The 12,140-nt window shown below is 44.9% G+C and overlaps 1 protein-coding gene and 1 non-coding gene across 2 annotated transcripts; both read right to left on the minus strand.

Annotated features, from left to right (window-relative positions):
- Window positions 1–284: 284 nt before the first annotated feature.
- Ndufb4 (NADH:ubiquinone oxidoreductase subunit B4) lies at window positions 285–7,136 on the minus strand. The gene is made up of 3 exons (XM_051149893.1): window positions 6,942–7,136; window positions 1,793–1,939; window positions 285–402 (listed from the first exon to the last, which is right to left on the minus strand). Exons 1-3 carry the CDS (start codon window positions 7,119–7,121, stop codon window positions 340–342), a joined length of 390 nt encoding a protein of 129 aa, XP_051005850.1. The 5' UTR covers window positions 7,122–7,136; the 3' UTR covers window positions 285–339.
- Window positions 7,137–11,034: 3,898 nt separating this feature from the next.
- LOC127193536 (small nucleolar RNA SNORD22) lies at window positions 11,035–11,151 on the minus strand. Its single transcript, XR_007831171.1, has one exon. It is a non-coding gene; the product is annotated as a small nucleolar RNA SNORD22 (small nucleolar RNA).
- Window positions 11,152–12,140: the final 989 nt, after the last annotated feature.

Raw genomic sequence — 12,140 nt, forward strand, 5'->3', positions numbered from 1 at the left:
TCGGCCACTCAGTGAGCCACCAGACCTCTGCACACTGGGTCTCCAAGCGCTGTTCCCTCAGCACATGTACCCATTGGACACGGCTAACACTCATTTGCTGAATGACAGGTTAAGCAAATGAACGGATGCTTCTTCGTCAAGCTGGGCTCTTAGAAAGGATTCTACAACACCCAGCAAACACTGGCCTTCACTGTGATGCCCAGATGCCCAAAACATGCTGCTCTTGCTTCTGTTTTTAACGGATTAACATGCTTCAACAATAAGCCCAAGATTAAAAGAAACTGTTCAGTGCTTAATAGAAGGTTTATTTATGGAAGTATAGAGTCATCCTTGCCAAGCTTAATAGGAGATGTTAAATTTTCGGTCCAATTTTCCTTCCTGGATAAGTCTTTCCTTTCTGTCCTGTATAGATAAAAACAAAAACAGACAAAGTATTAAAAAGCAATGCATTTGGCATGGCCAAGGAATGACTCTGCAAAACAGGAATAAAAATTCTCAAAATGTAATTGCAACCCCATCCCCTAAGGCCACAGGACTCCAAGGAAGCAATAAGAAGCTAAAGGTAGGACAGTAAGAAAGCACCACCACTCAAGAAGGGCCTTGGCTGTTTTCAGGGATCGGAAAGGAATTGCCCCAGTTTGTTTTGAGGCAGATTTCCATCCTACAACCCAAGCTAGCCTGGAACTCAGTCCTTAGCCTAATTGGCCTCAAACTCATGGTGATCCTCTTACCTCAGCCTCCCCAGGGCTAGGATTACAGGCAGGAACCACCATGCCCAGCTTCAAAAGCAAACGGTGAGAACAAATGCAAACTCCTTCTGGAGAAGCACAGGTGACTGGCCAATCACAAGATAAGAGCTCGACAGAAGAAGAGCAGGTGGCTGGAGTGACGGAGACCGGTAAATGGCCTCCAGTCTAGATGGCTGCACAAGCTCCGGGGCTATGCCAGGAACCGAGAGCCTGAACCGGGCAGCCTTCCCTGTGATCACGCAGCCAGGCCTCTGAAGACAGTGAGCAGCAGACTGCTTCCGTTTCTGCTGTTAGGGTTTAGTGTGTCTGAAGAGGAGCTCAGCAACAGAGAGCATGCTAAGTGAGCCAAGAGCTCTGTTAACACTCAACCAACAAACATCGCCTCTGACAAACACACCAGCAAAACTAAAGAATGTCACCAGGACATCTGACTGTCAATCACAAAAGGTTAGTTCTAAGCCAGACACGGTGACTCATTCCTGTAATCCCAATGCTCAGGAGGCTAAGCCAGGAAGACCTTAAACTTGAGGCTGGCCGGGGGGTGGGGGTGGAGGGCGGGGGGGGGGGGGTTGGAGGGGGATGATGACACAGTAAGACTGTCTCAATTTGGTCGCAGTAATACAAGTGTCTATGCAACATCTAGTGATAAAATTAACTTAAAAAAAAAAAAGCTATCATGGTATTCATTTGCTAAATAATAACACTCTAATTTCTTTATATTATCTGGGGAAAACAGGAGAGCTTTCATGAACTATATTCTAATCTCAGAAATTTAAACTGACCATTACTTTTCAAAATGGCGGAGTAGACATTAAATTAAAATCTCAAAGACCCATAGGCTGCCGTGGCTTTTTTAAAAGTATCAAATAAAACTGAAAACCCAACTCTTCCCAGAAAGGAATAAAGACACAAGATTGCAAGACAGAAAGGGAAAAGAAAGAAGCGTTCCAGTGGGAGGGACACTGGGAGCAGTCACCACAAGGAACTGCAGCTGGCACCTGGTGCTCTCACACCAACGCTAAGCATCTGGCCCTAATACTTACCCTGTCTGTTTTGAAAACATAAAACCAGAAGATGAGGGGCCCAAGTGCCGCCACAGCTCCTATAAGTGAGTTCTTGGGAGTGGGTCTGAAATTAGGATAAACATTTGCTGATCTTGCATAGGTCCAACGAAGCAAGGCAGGATCTTCCTGAAATTAATACAAACAAAGAATTGTCAGCCTGAAGGAGGACGTGTTGAGGAAGGAATTCATCAGGGCTGTTGTGAGGGGCACAAGGAACACCTTGGACTCTGGCCTTTGACCTCTGCCTCCCCAAGTCTGCACCACCACTCCCACCTGACCGGTTTCTTGTACTCAAAAAACTTTTTTTCTTTCTCTCCTCCCTCATTTTTCCTTTTCCATTTTGATTTTGGTTTTGGCTTTTCTTTTCTTGCTCTGTGGCCCTGGCTAACCTCTAGGCCAAGCTGGCCTCAATCTTCCTGTGTCTCAGCTTCCCAAGTGCTGGGATCACAGGTGTGAGCCAGCATCAGATCAAAGCCTGTCTGGTGATCCTGTTCAAATCCTGGAAAACTTCAAGGACTCGTCTGTACCCCTCCGGCTCTCTACTTACCTACGATTTAAGATCCCTAACTTTAAACTGGCGGAGAAGCCACCTCTCCCCTCCATCACTTCACGCGTTACTTCTGAGACTTAGTCCTGCCCTCCTTGTCTCTCTCGCAAGTGCCCATCGGAACCACATCACAGCCCTGATGCAGAGCCACTACAGCTGGCCTCCCCCTGCCAAGTCAGTTGCAGGAAGATGAAAGCAGGCTTACTCTAACTCTGAATCATATGCTTTTGCTTTCTCGTGGGCCTGAAGATCAAACCAAGGGCATTGTGTAAAGTAGCCACAAACTCTACCATTGAGCTATACCTTTCACCATGAACTGTAAATTTCTAAAAGTAACTTGACTGATGTTTGGAAAACAAACTATTACCTTCCACGCTATTAAAAGTCATTCCCCTTCCTCCCCCAAAAAAGCTGTCAAAAAACAATCAGTTTATCTTGGTTAAGAAAAAATAATTTAATATACTTCCACTAAAATAATTTCCTAAGAATAGCAAATCTACCCCAAACACATAATTAAACTTAATTAGCTAAATCCCCAAGTGATTCTACAAAATTATTCTCTCCAATTAAGTGGCAGATTAAAATAAGCAAATAAAATCAGCTTTAGTCTTCAGGATGCAGCAGGAACAGCCAAGGTCTTAACCAACACCGCCCAGCCACGATGGGCAAGACTGAAATAGCTTCCACATTTACATTTCAAACTAGATGAATTATAGCAATTTGACCCTGAGCTGAGTGAGCTGTAGCTCCAAGGTAAGGAAACCCTGAGTGCAGGAGATGCTTCCAGAATTCTATCAGCTTGAAATTCCTCAACCCTGTGGACGATTGCTCGCTACCAGTCAGAAAGGCTAAAACTGACCTGCTGCTGCTCTGGAAACAGTTAATTATATCACCCAGGCTAAGGTGGAAGGTTCTGCAGTGCTGTTTATTATTCCATAGTGCAAATGGCAACAGCAGAGTGAGGCCAGGAGATGAAAGCATCGATCGGGGTGTCTGCTTTCCTGCTAAAGAACGTTTAACTGACTGCCACACTATGAGACTTCTCAACGCTCTACACCTTAACATCTTCCAGAGCTGCCTCCTGGAAACAGACATTTCATTTCACAAAAATACCAGGAACTTCATGATCAAAACCAGGGGAAGGAGGCTGGAGAGACGGCTCAGAGGTTAGGAGTAGTGAGTTGTTGCTCTTGAAAAGGACCCGGGCTCAGGCCCCAGCACCCACACGGCGGCTCACAACCATCTAACTCTATTCAGTGTCTACTTCTGGCATCTTCTGGTACACACACAGAAAAGCAGACGAACACTCATACCAGTAAGTTAAGTAAATAAAGGGGGAAGGGTACCTTTCTGGGACATGTTCGTGAAATGCCAGCAGCCGCCAGTAATGGTGAAGCCCTCAAAACTAGCTTGTGGGGTTTCCTGAGTCCACCTCCAAGAGGTTTTCCTCCTCTCTGCTCATTCTCTGTCTCTCTTGTTCTTTTCCTTCCATGTTCCCCCCAATCTTTTAACATTGGGCCTCAGCTTTTGCTGGGTTCTTTACTATATACTAAATACTACTATAGCCATTAAAGACCTCATCCAGTCACATGACTTTAAGCCTTATAGGCATAGCTGTCAACATTAGACCTCTAGCCCTCAACCTCCATGTTAGTATCTACCCACCTGAGCATGGGCCAACCGTCTCACAGGCACCCCTAAGCACCCCAAACCAACAGGTCACTATCCTTTCAATCCACCACCATGCGCGATCCTCTCGCATTCCTCTAGTGAGAGGAACGTGTTGTTGGCCTTGGAGTCACCCTCCACTTCTCTCTCATCTCTCAGAGCACATCCACCTGACGATGAACATGGCTGGATCTACTTTTGCTGCCTATCCAGTACTTGCCACGTCTAACCCTCTTACAACTACTGTCAGCAGGCATCAGCTGAGAGACTTAACTGCTGGGAAAGCGTCCTAGCTCATTCTTTCCTGTCCTCCCCTCCTTCCCAGGCAATCCTTGAAGAAATAAACAGAGATTTGGTTAAGATGGAAGTCTCCATTATGTGACTCCCTTTTCCGTAAAGAAAAAAAAAATCTTTACAATGCCATACAAGGCCTAGTGTGACCAAGCCCTAGAGACTTCTCTGACCTCATTTCGTTTTGTCACTCTGCCCTCATCTTTCACTGTTTTACGCATAGTGGTCTCTTCAAAAACAAAAGTGTATGCGTATGCCTATGAGGGCTTGAGAAGACTGCTCTGTGGCTCCGACTTGGCCCAGCCTCCACAGTCCTAGGACTGCTAACTGAATTAGCTCTCCGGTATATTTTGAAATATACTAACTACTAGAGCTGCCCAGCACAGGCCTGCCCTCACACTTACAATCTCTTCTAATGGGCGTCCTATTTCCCTCCCCCAAGCTAACTCCTTCACTTAAATGTCATGCTCCAAGGCTGGGATTGTAGCTCAGCGGCAGAGCACTTCCCTACTGTGTGAGATCATGGATTTGACCCCAAACACTACAAAACAAACAAATAAAAACAAAACGCCCAATGCCATGTTCCAAACAGGTGCTTCCGTCCCTATTACACACACATCGCTAATCCCGCCTTTACTTTCCATATGATTTATCACTATCTCACATGCAAAGTGGGTAAGATTGTTTAAACCTACTTAATATTTGTCATCCCCACTAGAAAGCCAGCTGGTCTACAAGGCCGAGACTTCAGCTGGCTTTACACTCTCACCCCAGCATCTTACACAGTCTCACAACAGACCCTGTGCAGTTATTCCTAAAGATTAGACAACGGGATTCACATGTTTTGGTTGGTAAATGAATAACGGAACAGCTAAAGACGCAAGTATTATTATCTCTACTAGAGATGAGAAACGGAAACTGCCCTGGGATAGAGATTAAGAAACAGACGATTGGAGCTTCAACTTCATGCCTGACTGAGGCCTCACTCTATTTTCTTTAAAAAAAAAAAAAAAAAAAGAAAGAAAGAAAAGAAAAGAAAAAAGAAAGAAAGAAAGAAAGAAAGAAAGACACAGCCTGGGTACATGCCTGTGGTACATGCCATAATCCCAGCACTCGGGAGGCAGAGGCAGACGGATCTCTGTGAGTTCAAGGCCAGCCTGGTCTACAGAGTGAGTTCCTATACAGCCAGGGCTATGCTGCTAATTAATTAATAACACCATACTATTTAGTGCCTCAAAAGCAACTATGTGTATAGTGTAGGACAGGTGCAGCTCTTTCACCCTGTAAACAAAGACCTGCTTGGACATACTCTATTCAACCAGGTAGAAGACAATGCTATGAGTCACTCAAACTGAGCACCGTGTATAATCTGGGTCTATCTGTATGCCCAATATGCCCTGTCCATTGTCTTCTCTTCTAGAAAGCCAAGAGAGTACCACAGCTTACTTCTGTAAGTGGTCGTGACCAAAAAAAAGAAAAAAAAATTTTTTTTTAAATGTGCTGGAGAGATGACTCAGAGGTTAAAAGCACTGGCTGTTCCTCCAGAGGTCCTGAGTTCAATTCCCAGCAACCACATGGTGGCTCACAACCATCTATTTGTTCTGCCGGGCAGGTATACATGCAGGCAGAACACTGTATACATAATAAAATAAAACCTTAAAAAAAAAAAAAAGTTTTTCAGGCCAGAAATAGGTTTCACATGGCAGGGGAGCCGTGGCTGGGGGACTTGGACTTGTGAGCCACTGGAGACTAAGTCTTAAACAAAACAAAGATTTAGTACCGTATCTGGCCACGTAGTGTAACTTTCTCTCGGTGTTTCCATAACTTTCAAAAATTACAGAGAATACCTATGCAATTGTTGGAAAGTCCTCATTTTTAGAAAAAAAAAATCCTATTTGAGATAATTAGACAGCTTTCGCAAAGGAAATTGTCTAAAAGCACATTTGTTAAAATGTCAGTTACTGACATGTGTTACTGATGCTACGTACTTTCTCATTTGACCTCACAACTCTGTGGCGAACACACGCCAATCCCAGGAGAACATTAATGAACTATATTTTAAGAGAGATTATGTACATTGCCCAGAGGTCATAGGTTGTTAGTATATGAGGCCATACGGTCTGATTACAAAGCCGAATGCTGCATCAAACTTCAGGCTCTGTAGCACACTTACTTTGAACAACCCTACATTCTCACGAGAAAGAAGTGTCCTTGGGAGTTATGAACCGAAAAGCTCAAATCAGCCTTTTATGCTGTACACTTGGTAGCACCGGGCCTGAACATGCCCTTTACAAGGAAGATACTGTGCTAGATCACGTGCTAATCCGCCTCAAAAGATACGGAGGGCCATATTATGGCAACGCTTCAGACAAATAAGCCGAGACTATGCAGAGTTTACCAATTTTCTCCAAATCAGGGGGTAAGTTGTCAAGCCAGGACGCCAAGACCACCTGGGTTTGCAGCCTCAGGCCAGCCCCTTGGCCAATGGACCCACAGCCGAGGTCAAAGGGCCAAGGGCTGTGTGGCGAGGGGCCCGTGTCCAGCCTACGGATCGGAGCTGGGCGGCCCCGCGTGTACCCACGCGAGATGCCCCGGCCCAGAGTCCCGCCCGGCCCCACTCACGATGAGCGTTTGGCGTTTGGGGTCGTTGTACTGAAGCAGATACTCCCGTTTTAGCCGGGCCCTTATGCTCGAGCGCTCGATCTGCGCCTTTCGGGTCTCCGGAGACAAGTCATACTCAGCCGGGTCGAGAGTACTGGGGAGAGTGGCCAAGGGAGCAGGCTTATACTTGGAACCCGACATCTTGCCTACCGGCACACATCTGCGCCTGCGCGCACAGGAAGACTGCCCTCTTCAGTTTGACCTTCAGGCGCAGGAAGTGCGCCTGCGCGCGCATAGCGAGCTCTACCCGGAAGGGGCGGAATGGGTGGGGCCAGGGGCGGGGTGGAACCTTCCTCCACGCCCCTCGTTACCCTAATTCCGAGCATACAGCCTTGTTATGTGTTAGCCACCTCTTTTACCGTGTTACACTCCTTTCTCTCTATGCTGCTGATTTCTTGCTGGTCTAGTTTCCTGAAGTTTTACAGACTAGGCGAGACTGGGAAACCGGGTTGGCCGTGGCTTTCAAAGTTCAGTGTTCGTTCATCCAAACTGGGTGACCTTGGGGAAATGACCTTGACTCGGCACTCCTAACAAAGTTTTGGGGTTTAAATGAGACAATGAAAAAACAAAAATGCAAGTGCTTTACAAACATTCTCTAGCTTCACCCCATCCCCCAAACAAGAAAGAGTATAAGCTTTTCAGCAGATTACCACATTAGAGCCAGTCGACTGTTAGCCCAAAGATGGGAGGAGAAATCGACTACGGACCCAAACCATCATGGGCAAATTAATTAGAGCAAGGCTTCCCTCCCCCTCCCCTGTGTACTCGGGTTGCCTGCCCTTAAGGCCGGGTTCAAGAAGTCAGCGCTGGATGAGAGGAAGGTTTTTATAGCTCGGGGGTAGGGGATCCCTAAATGGGGGATTTGGTGGGCAAGATAGGCGGGGTTACAGGAGAGGAACGAAGCATAAGAAATAGTCTTCTGAAATAAAGACAAGATTCCAAGGTGATATAACAACAGACAGTCCATAACAAGATATCTGTAACAGTCCTTCTGAAACAAATGATAGGGCTGCAAGATTGATATTAGCTTTTTGAAACAAAAATGTAATTGCCATTCTCAGAACTGGCAGCGCAGAATTCTTTGTAGTAAAGGTTACGGGTTTAACCATAAGCAGGAATGAACTTAGTTTGTCTTTACTATCTGATGGCTTGTAAGCGTAAGATGGAGGCAGATTGGTTCTTCACCACCTGAGTATAAGTCTATATTGAGTAGATGTGAAATACTGTTGAATAGGAGACTGGTGTTACAGGGCAAGTGTGACCTGGCTGTGGTGGATCAGAAAATAATGAAGACTGAAACTTCTGAAGAAACATCTTAGTTAAAATACAAAAGCAAAAACAACAACAAAGGGTATGGGCCATACCCATAAACCCAAGGCTGGGGAGGCCGGAGCTTTGAGCTCAGGGCCAGGCTGGGGTACACCACAAACCTCTGCTTCGAGAGAATAGAAACAGGAAAGATGATTTGGAAAGGCAGCACATGTAGCCCTCAGCATCTCTGCAACACTCTGCCCCATCCTCCACTATTAGTAAAGGGGAAAGCAACTTCAAGGCACACAGCAGGGTCTTTAAGTGCCCATAAAACACTCCTCAGGAGGCAACAACAGAAACAATACCATCATAATTCCAGCTAGAAAAGCTGAATCAAAAAGAAAAAAGAAAAAAAAGCTTCTTCCTGGCTCAAACTTCTGGGGACGTGTAGGTATGTGGGGGAAATGGTTGCTAGGCAGAGACAGGACTTAGAAAGTGTTGGCATCGAAGTGATGAGCAACAGCACTGCTGTCAAATTGATTCAACACTTTAATACTGTTTTAAAATATTTATTAAGCACCTCTGCATGGAGCATACCTCACCCCATTCAGTCTTAGTCAAATCTTCTGGGCTGCGGAGAGGAATTACACAAGAGATGGAAGTTGGAGCCTTGTTATTTTTTCCTCCCAGTAGCTGACAATCATGCAGAGAACAGACGGAGCAGAAAAAGTACTTCCATGTCCAAATGAATATAAAGTAAATTTGACCCATGAGAAAGCAGGCTTCAGGGAGGTAGAAAAAAACCCACTTACACTCAATTTCAATGGGGACGGGAAGGGAGAAGGGAAGGGAAAGGGAGAGAGGAGGAGAAGGAGGAAGAAAGTTGTTCTCAAAGATGTTTTAAAACAGAAGAAAATAAATCAGTGTGAAAAGCAGGTTCAGGATGTAAAATTCTAAATACTGCATAGATAACATTAAAAAAAAAACCTTTTAGGACTTCGATGTGTGAAGAGAAGAAGGTAAAAAGAATAAAGAAGTGCAGCTTACAAAGTTGAGAAGGTGTGTGGTGGGGGGCTTTATTGAAATGAAATATTGGCATGAGTTTAAGTAGTTCTTCCTATGCTTTTTTTAGTTATCATCAACACGACTGGAGATGCTTGCTAAATACATGACGTCCTGTTTTACAGGTACATAGAACTCACTGAGTGCTTACTGTGTCTCACGTGCTAATCTGTTTCACATATTTCGATCCACCAAATACTGACTATTCCCACTGATATCATAGTGGGATCCTTTTTCAGTTTCTCTGTTAACATCAATTATACATGATAATGGGTCTCACAGCAACAGATTCATACACGGATATAACATAGTTTGACGATGTTCCCCTACTGTCACTCTCTCTTGTGACCCCTCTATTCGCACTGATTCTTGTCCTCTTCCCAACTCATCCCCCTTCTGCTTCCCCGGTCTTTTTTTTTTTTTTTTTTTTTTGGTGTTCTAGTGAGTTTAATTAGGGATGCTTACCAGAGTAGTGGGGAGGGGTTGTTTGAAAGAGCACGGACAACCTACCAGTGGCTACGTCACTGAAGAGCATGTCTACTCTTCCCTCAGCAGCCATAGCTCATCTGAGAGAACAGGAGACTCATGAGTTGACCCCCTCCCCCAGCAGTAGTTGACCACCTATAGATCTTCAGGGAGAGATCGGGCCTCAAGAGTATTTCTCCAAGCCGTGCTAGAATGCTGACAGACGGGCCCAGTCTTGTACAGGCCTTGAGCTGGTGATCACAGCTTCTGAGCTCATGAGTGAAATGCCATTTCATGCCCAGAAGGCACTCTAGATCTTCCTCCAGCTCTTACCTTCCTCCCACCCTCTCCTCTGAGATGGTTCCTGAGCCTTTATGGGAGGATCATAGGTGTCCCATTTAGTGATGAGCATTCAGCAATCAGTAACATGCTGATGAGTTACAAGTCTCTACATTAACTACTACCCACTGGGGGTTGGGGGAGAGAAATAAATTTGAGGAGGAGGAAGAGGAAAAGGAAAAGGAGGAGGAAACAACTTCTCTAACCAAGGCTAAGAACAGCAGCACTTTATGATGATAAGCACCAATACTGAATTGAGAAGGCCCTCTGACAAGCACATGCCCGTTTAGTAGCTTTCCTCAGTATGGCCCATGACTCCTCAGGTCATGACCTTTTGACCGGGTTTACAATACCAGACCTCAAATCTGTAACAGTCAATCCAGTAGGACCCTGGTGGGCACATATTGCCAGCAAGGTCAGCTGGGTCAGTATTGGTAATACAGCTCCTGTCTTTTACCCTCCAGCAGCCTGCAGAGCACCTTGCAACACCATGAAAAGTGGCAGCAAAAGAGAAGCTGTCAGCCCAGGGCCGGTTTGATGGCTCTATATGCTACAACCAAAGGATGCGCTTCTGTGAGATCCTGCTATCTGGTCCTTGTGAGCACCAAGAGCAGAAGCAATAGCCTGTATTGTTTGGGGGTTCATGGGGACCTCTGTGGCCACCCTGACCAAAAAATATGAAGTCTCAAAGCTCCTGCCTTTGGAGATTCAGAATTGCTGAGTAGGGAAACTTAAAAAGCAGAATTATCCCAGTTTCCTGGAAAGGTTGTTATAAAATCTTGTGTGCTTGGGAAACAAAGAGGTGAGTATAAAATGGTTCTGGTACCTTGAATACTAGATTGCAGAATGACCTGAAAATCTCCTCTTTCATATCCTCCAGGATTTGGAATCCAGACTAGTGACGGTTTTCCCTTTCTTGTGTTCAGAAAGTGTGATGAACACTCAGAGCCATCCTGGAGCAGAATTTCCTTCCTCCAGGCAGCACCTGTGAGATCTCCTTTGCAGGCTCTGGGACCAGGATGGAGAGTAAGGTGTGACTGCTTCTTCCCTGGGACCCGCTGCTTTATCAGTGTCCAAACCTCTCATCTGATTTTGTTCTTCTTCTCTTTTGGATGAATTTTAGAGATTAGCTGCCAAGTTCCATAAAAAGGGATTGAGATCTAAGAATTCATTTGTAGCATGGAGTATCTTGCCATCCCCGATCACTCATGTCCCATGTCTCCGTTTCTGTTCTCAGATCGTGTTTGGTGGGGTTTTCCACAAAGAACCCTTTGTGCTAGGTTAATTCCTGCTCCATTATTGCTTTATTACCAATGTTTTCATTTCTACCTCACTGGTTGTTGTTAGAATGTAGGAGTATTATTAATTTATATGATGTCCCAGTATAAAGGGCTTCTTAAATCATGTTAGCTTTTCTATGCCTTTGTCTGGATTTTTATATGAGTCAGTCATATCTTGTGCAGGTAGCAGTATTGCCATTTTGTTCCCAAGTCACTGTTGTTGTCCTCTCCCCTCCCCCAGGCCCCCCTTCTGCCGCCGCCCTCACCTATAGCATTAGCTATGACTTTCAGTGTGATGTCAGGTAACAGCAGAGGGTGTCTCCCATATTGCTCTCAGCTCTAATAGCATCCCCAGGTGATCCATTATCCACTAGTAAGGTTTAACAGAGCCCATCGTCAGGTTAAGAAATGTCTCTTGTGTTTCTTGCCAAAATGACCTTTTAAATCATTAATGAATATTTAGTTGATCAATTGCTATTTCTATATTTTTGATATATTATCAGTGGGGTTCTCTCTGGCAGTCTATTAAAAAGACACACACACACACACACATACGTCCTTACTGACTGTTCCAAAGTAGAACTGATTTTTATTCCAGCATTAAGCCTATTTCAAAGTCATGCTGTGTATTTCTTAATATATGTGTAAATTAAATTAGCATTTTACTTTTAACTTTATCATTTATGTTCACAGATGAATTGGCTCTATAATTTTTGTCTTATTTTGTTGTTGCTACTTTGAGCTTATTTACGTGAAATAGATT

The sequence above is a fragment of the Acomys russatus genome, chromosome 8 (assembly GCF_903995435.1).
Source record: "Acomys russatus chromosome 8, mAcoRus1.1, whole genome shotgun sequence".
NCBI lineage: Eukaryota > Metazoa > Chordata > Mammalia > Rodentia > Muridae > Acomys > Acomys russatus.

What these genes read in the sequence shown, in the direction of transcription:
- Ndufb4 (XM_051149893.1), bottom strand. Translation starts at nt 7,121, where the DNA reads ATGTCGGGTTCCAAGTATAAGCCTGCTCCCTTGGCCACTCTCCCCAGT. An exon ending in CCAAACGCCAAACGCTCATC is followed by an intron (nt 1,940 to 6,941) that starts GTGAGTGGGGCC and finishes TATTAATTTCAG; the next exon opens with GAAGATCCTGCCTTGCTTCG. An exon ending in ATGTTTTCAAAACAGACAGG is followed by an intron (nt 403 to 1,792) that starts GTAAGTATTAGG and finishes TTATCTATACAG; the next exon opens with GACAGAAAGGAAAGACTTAT.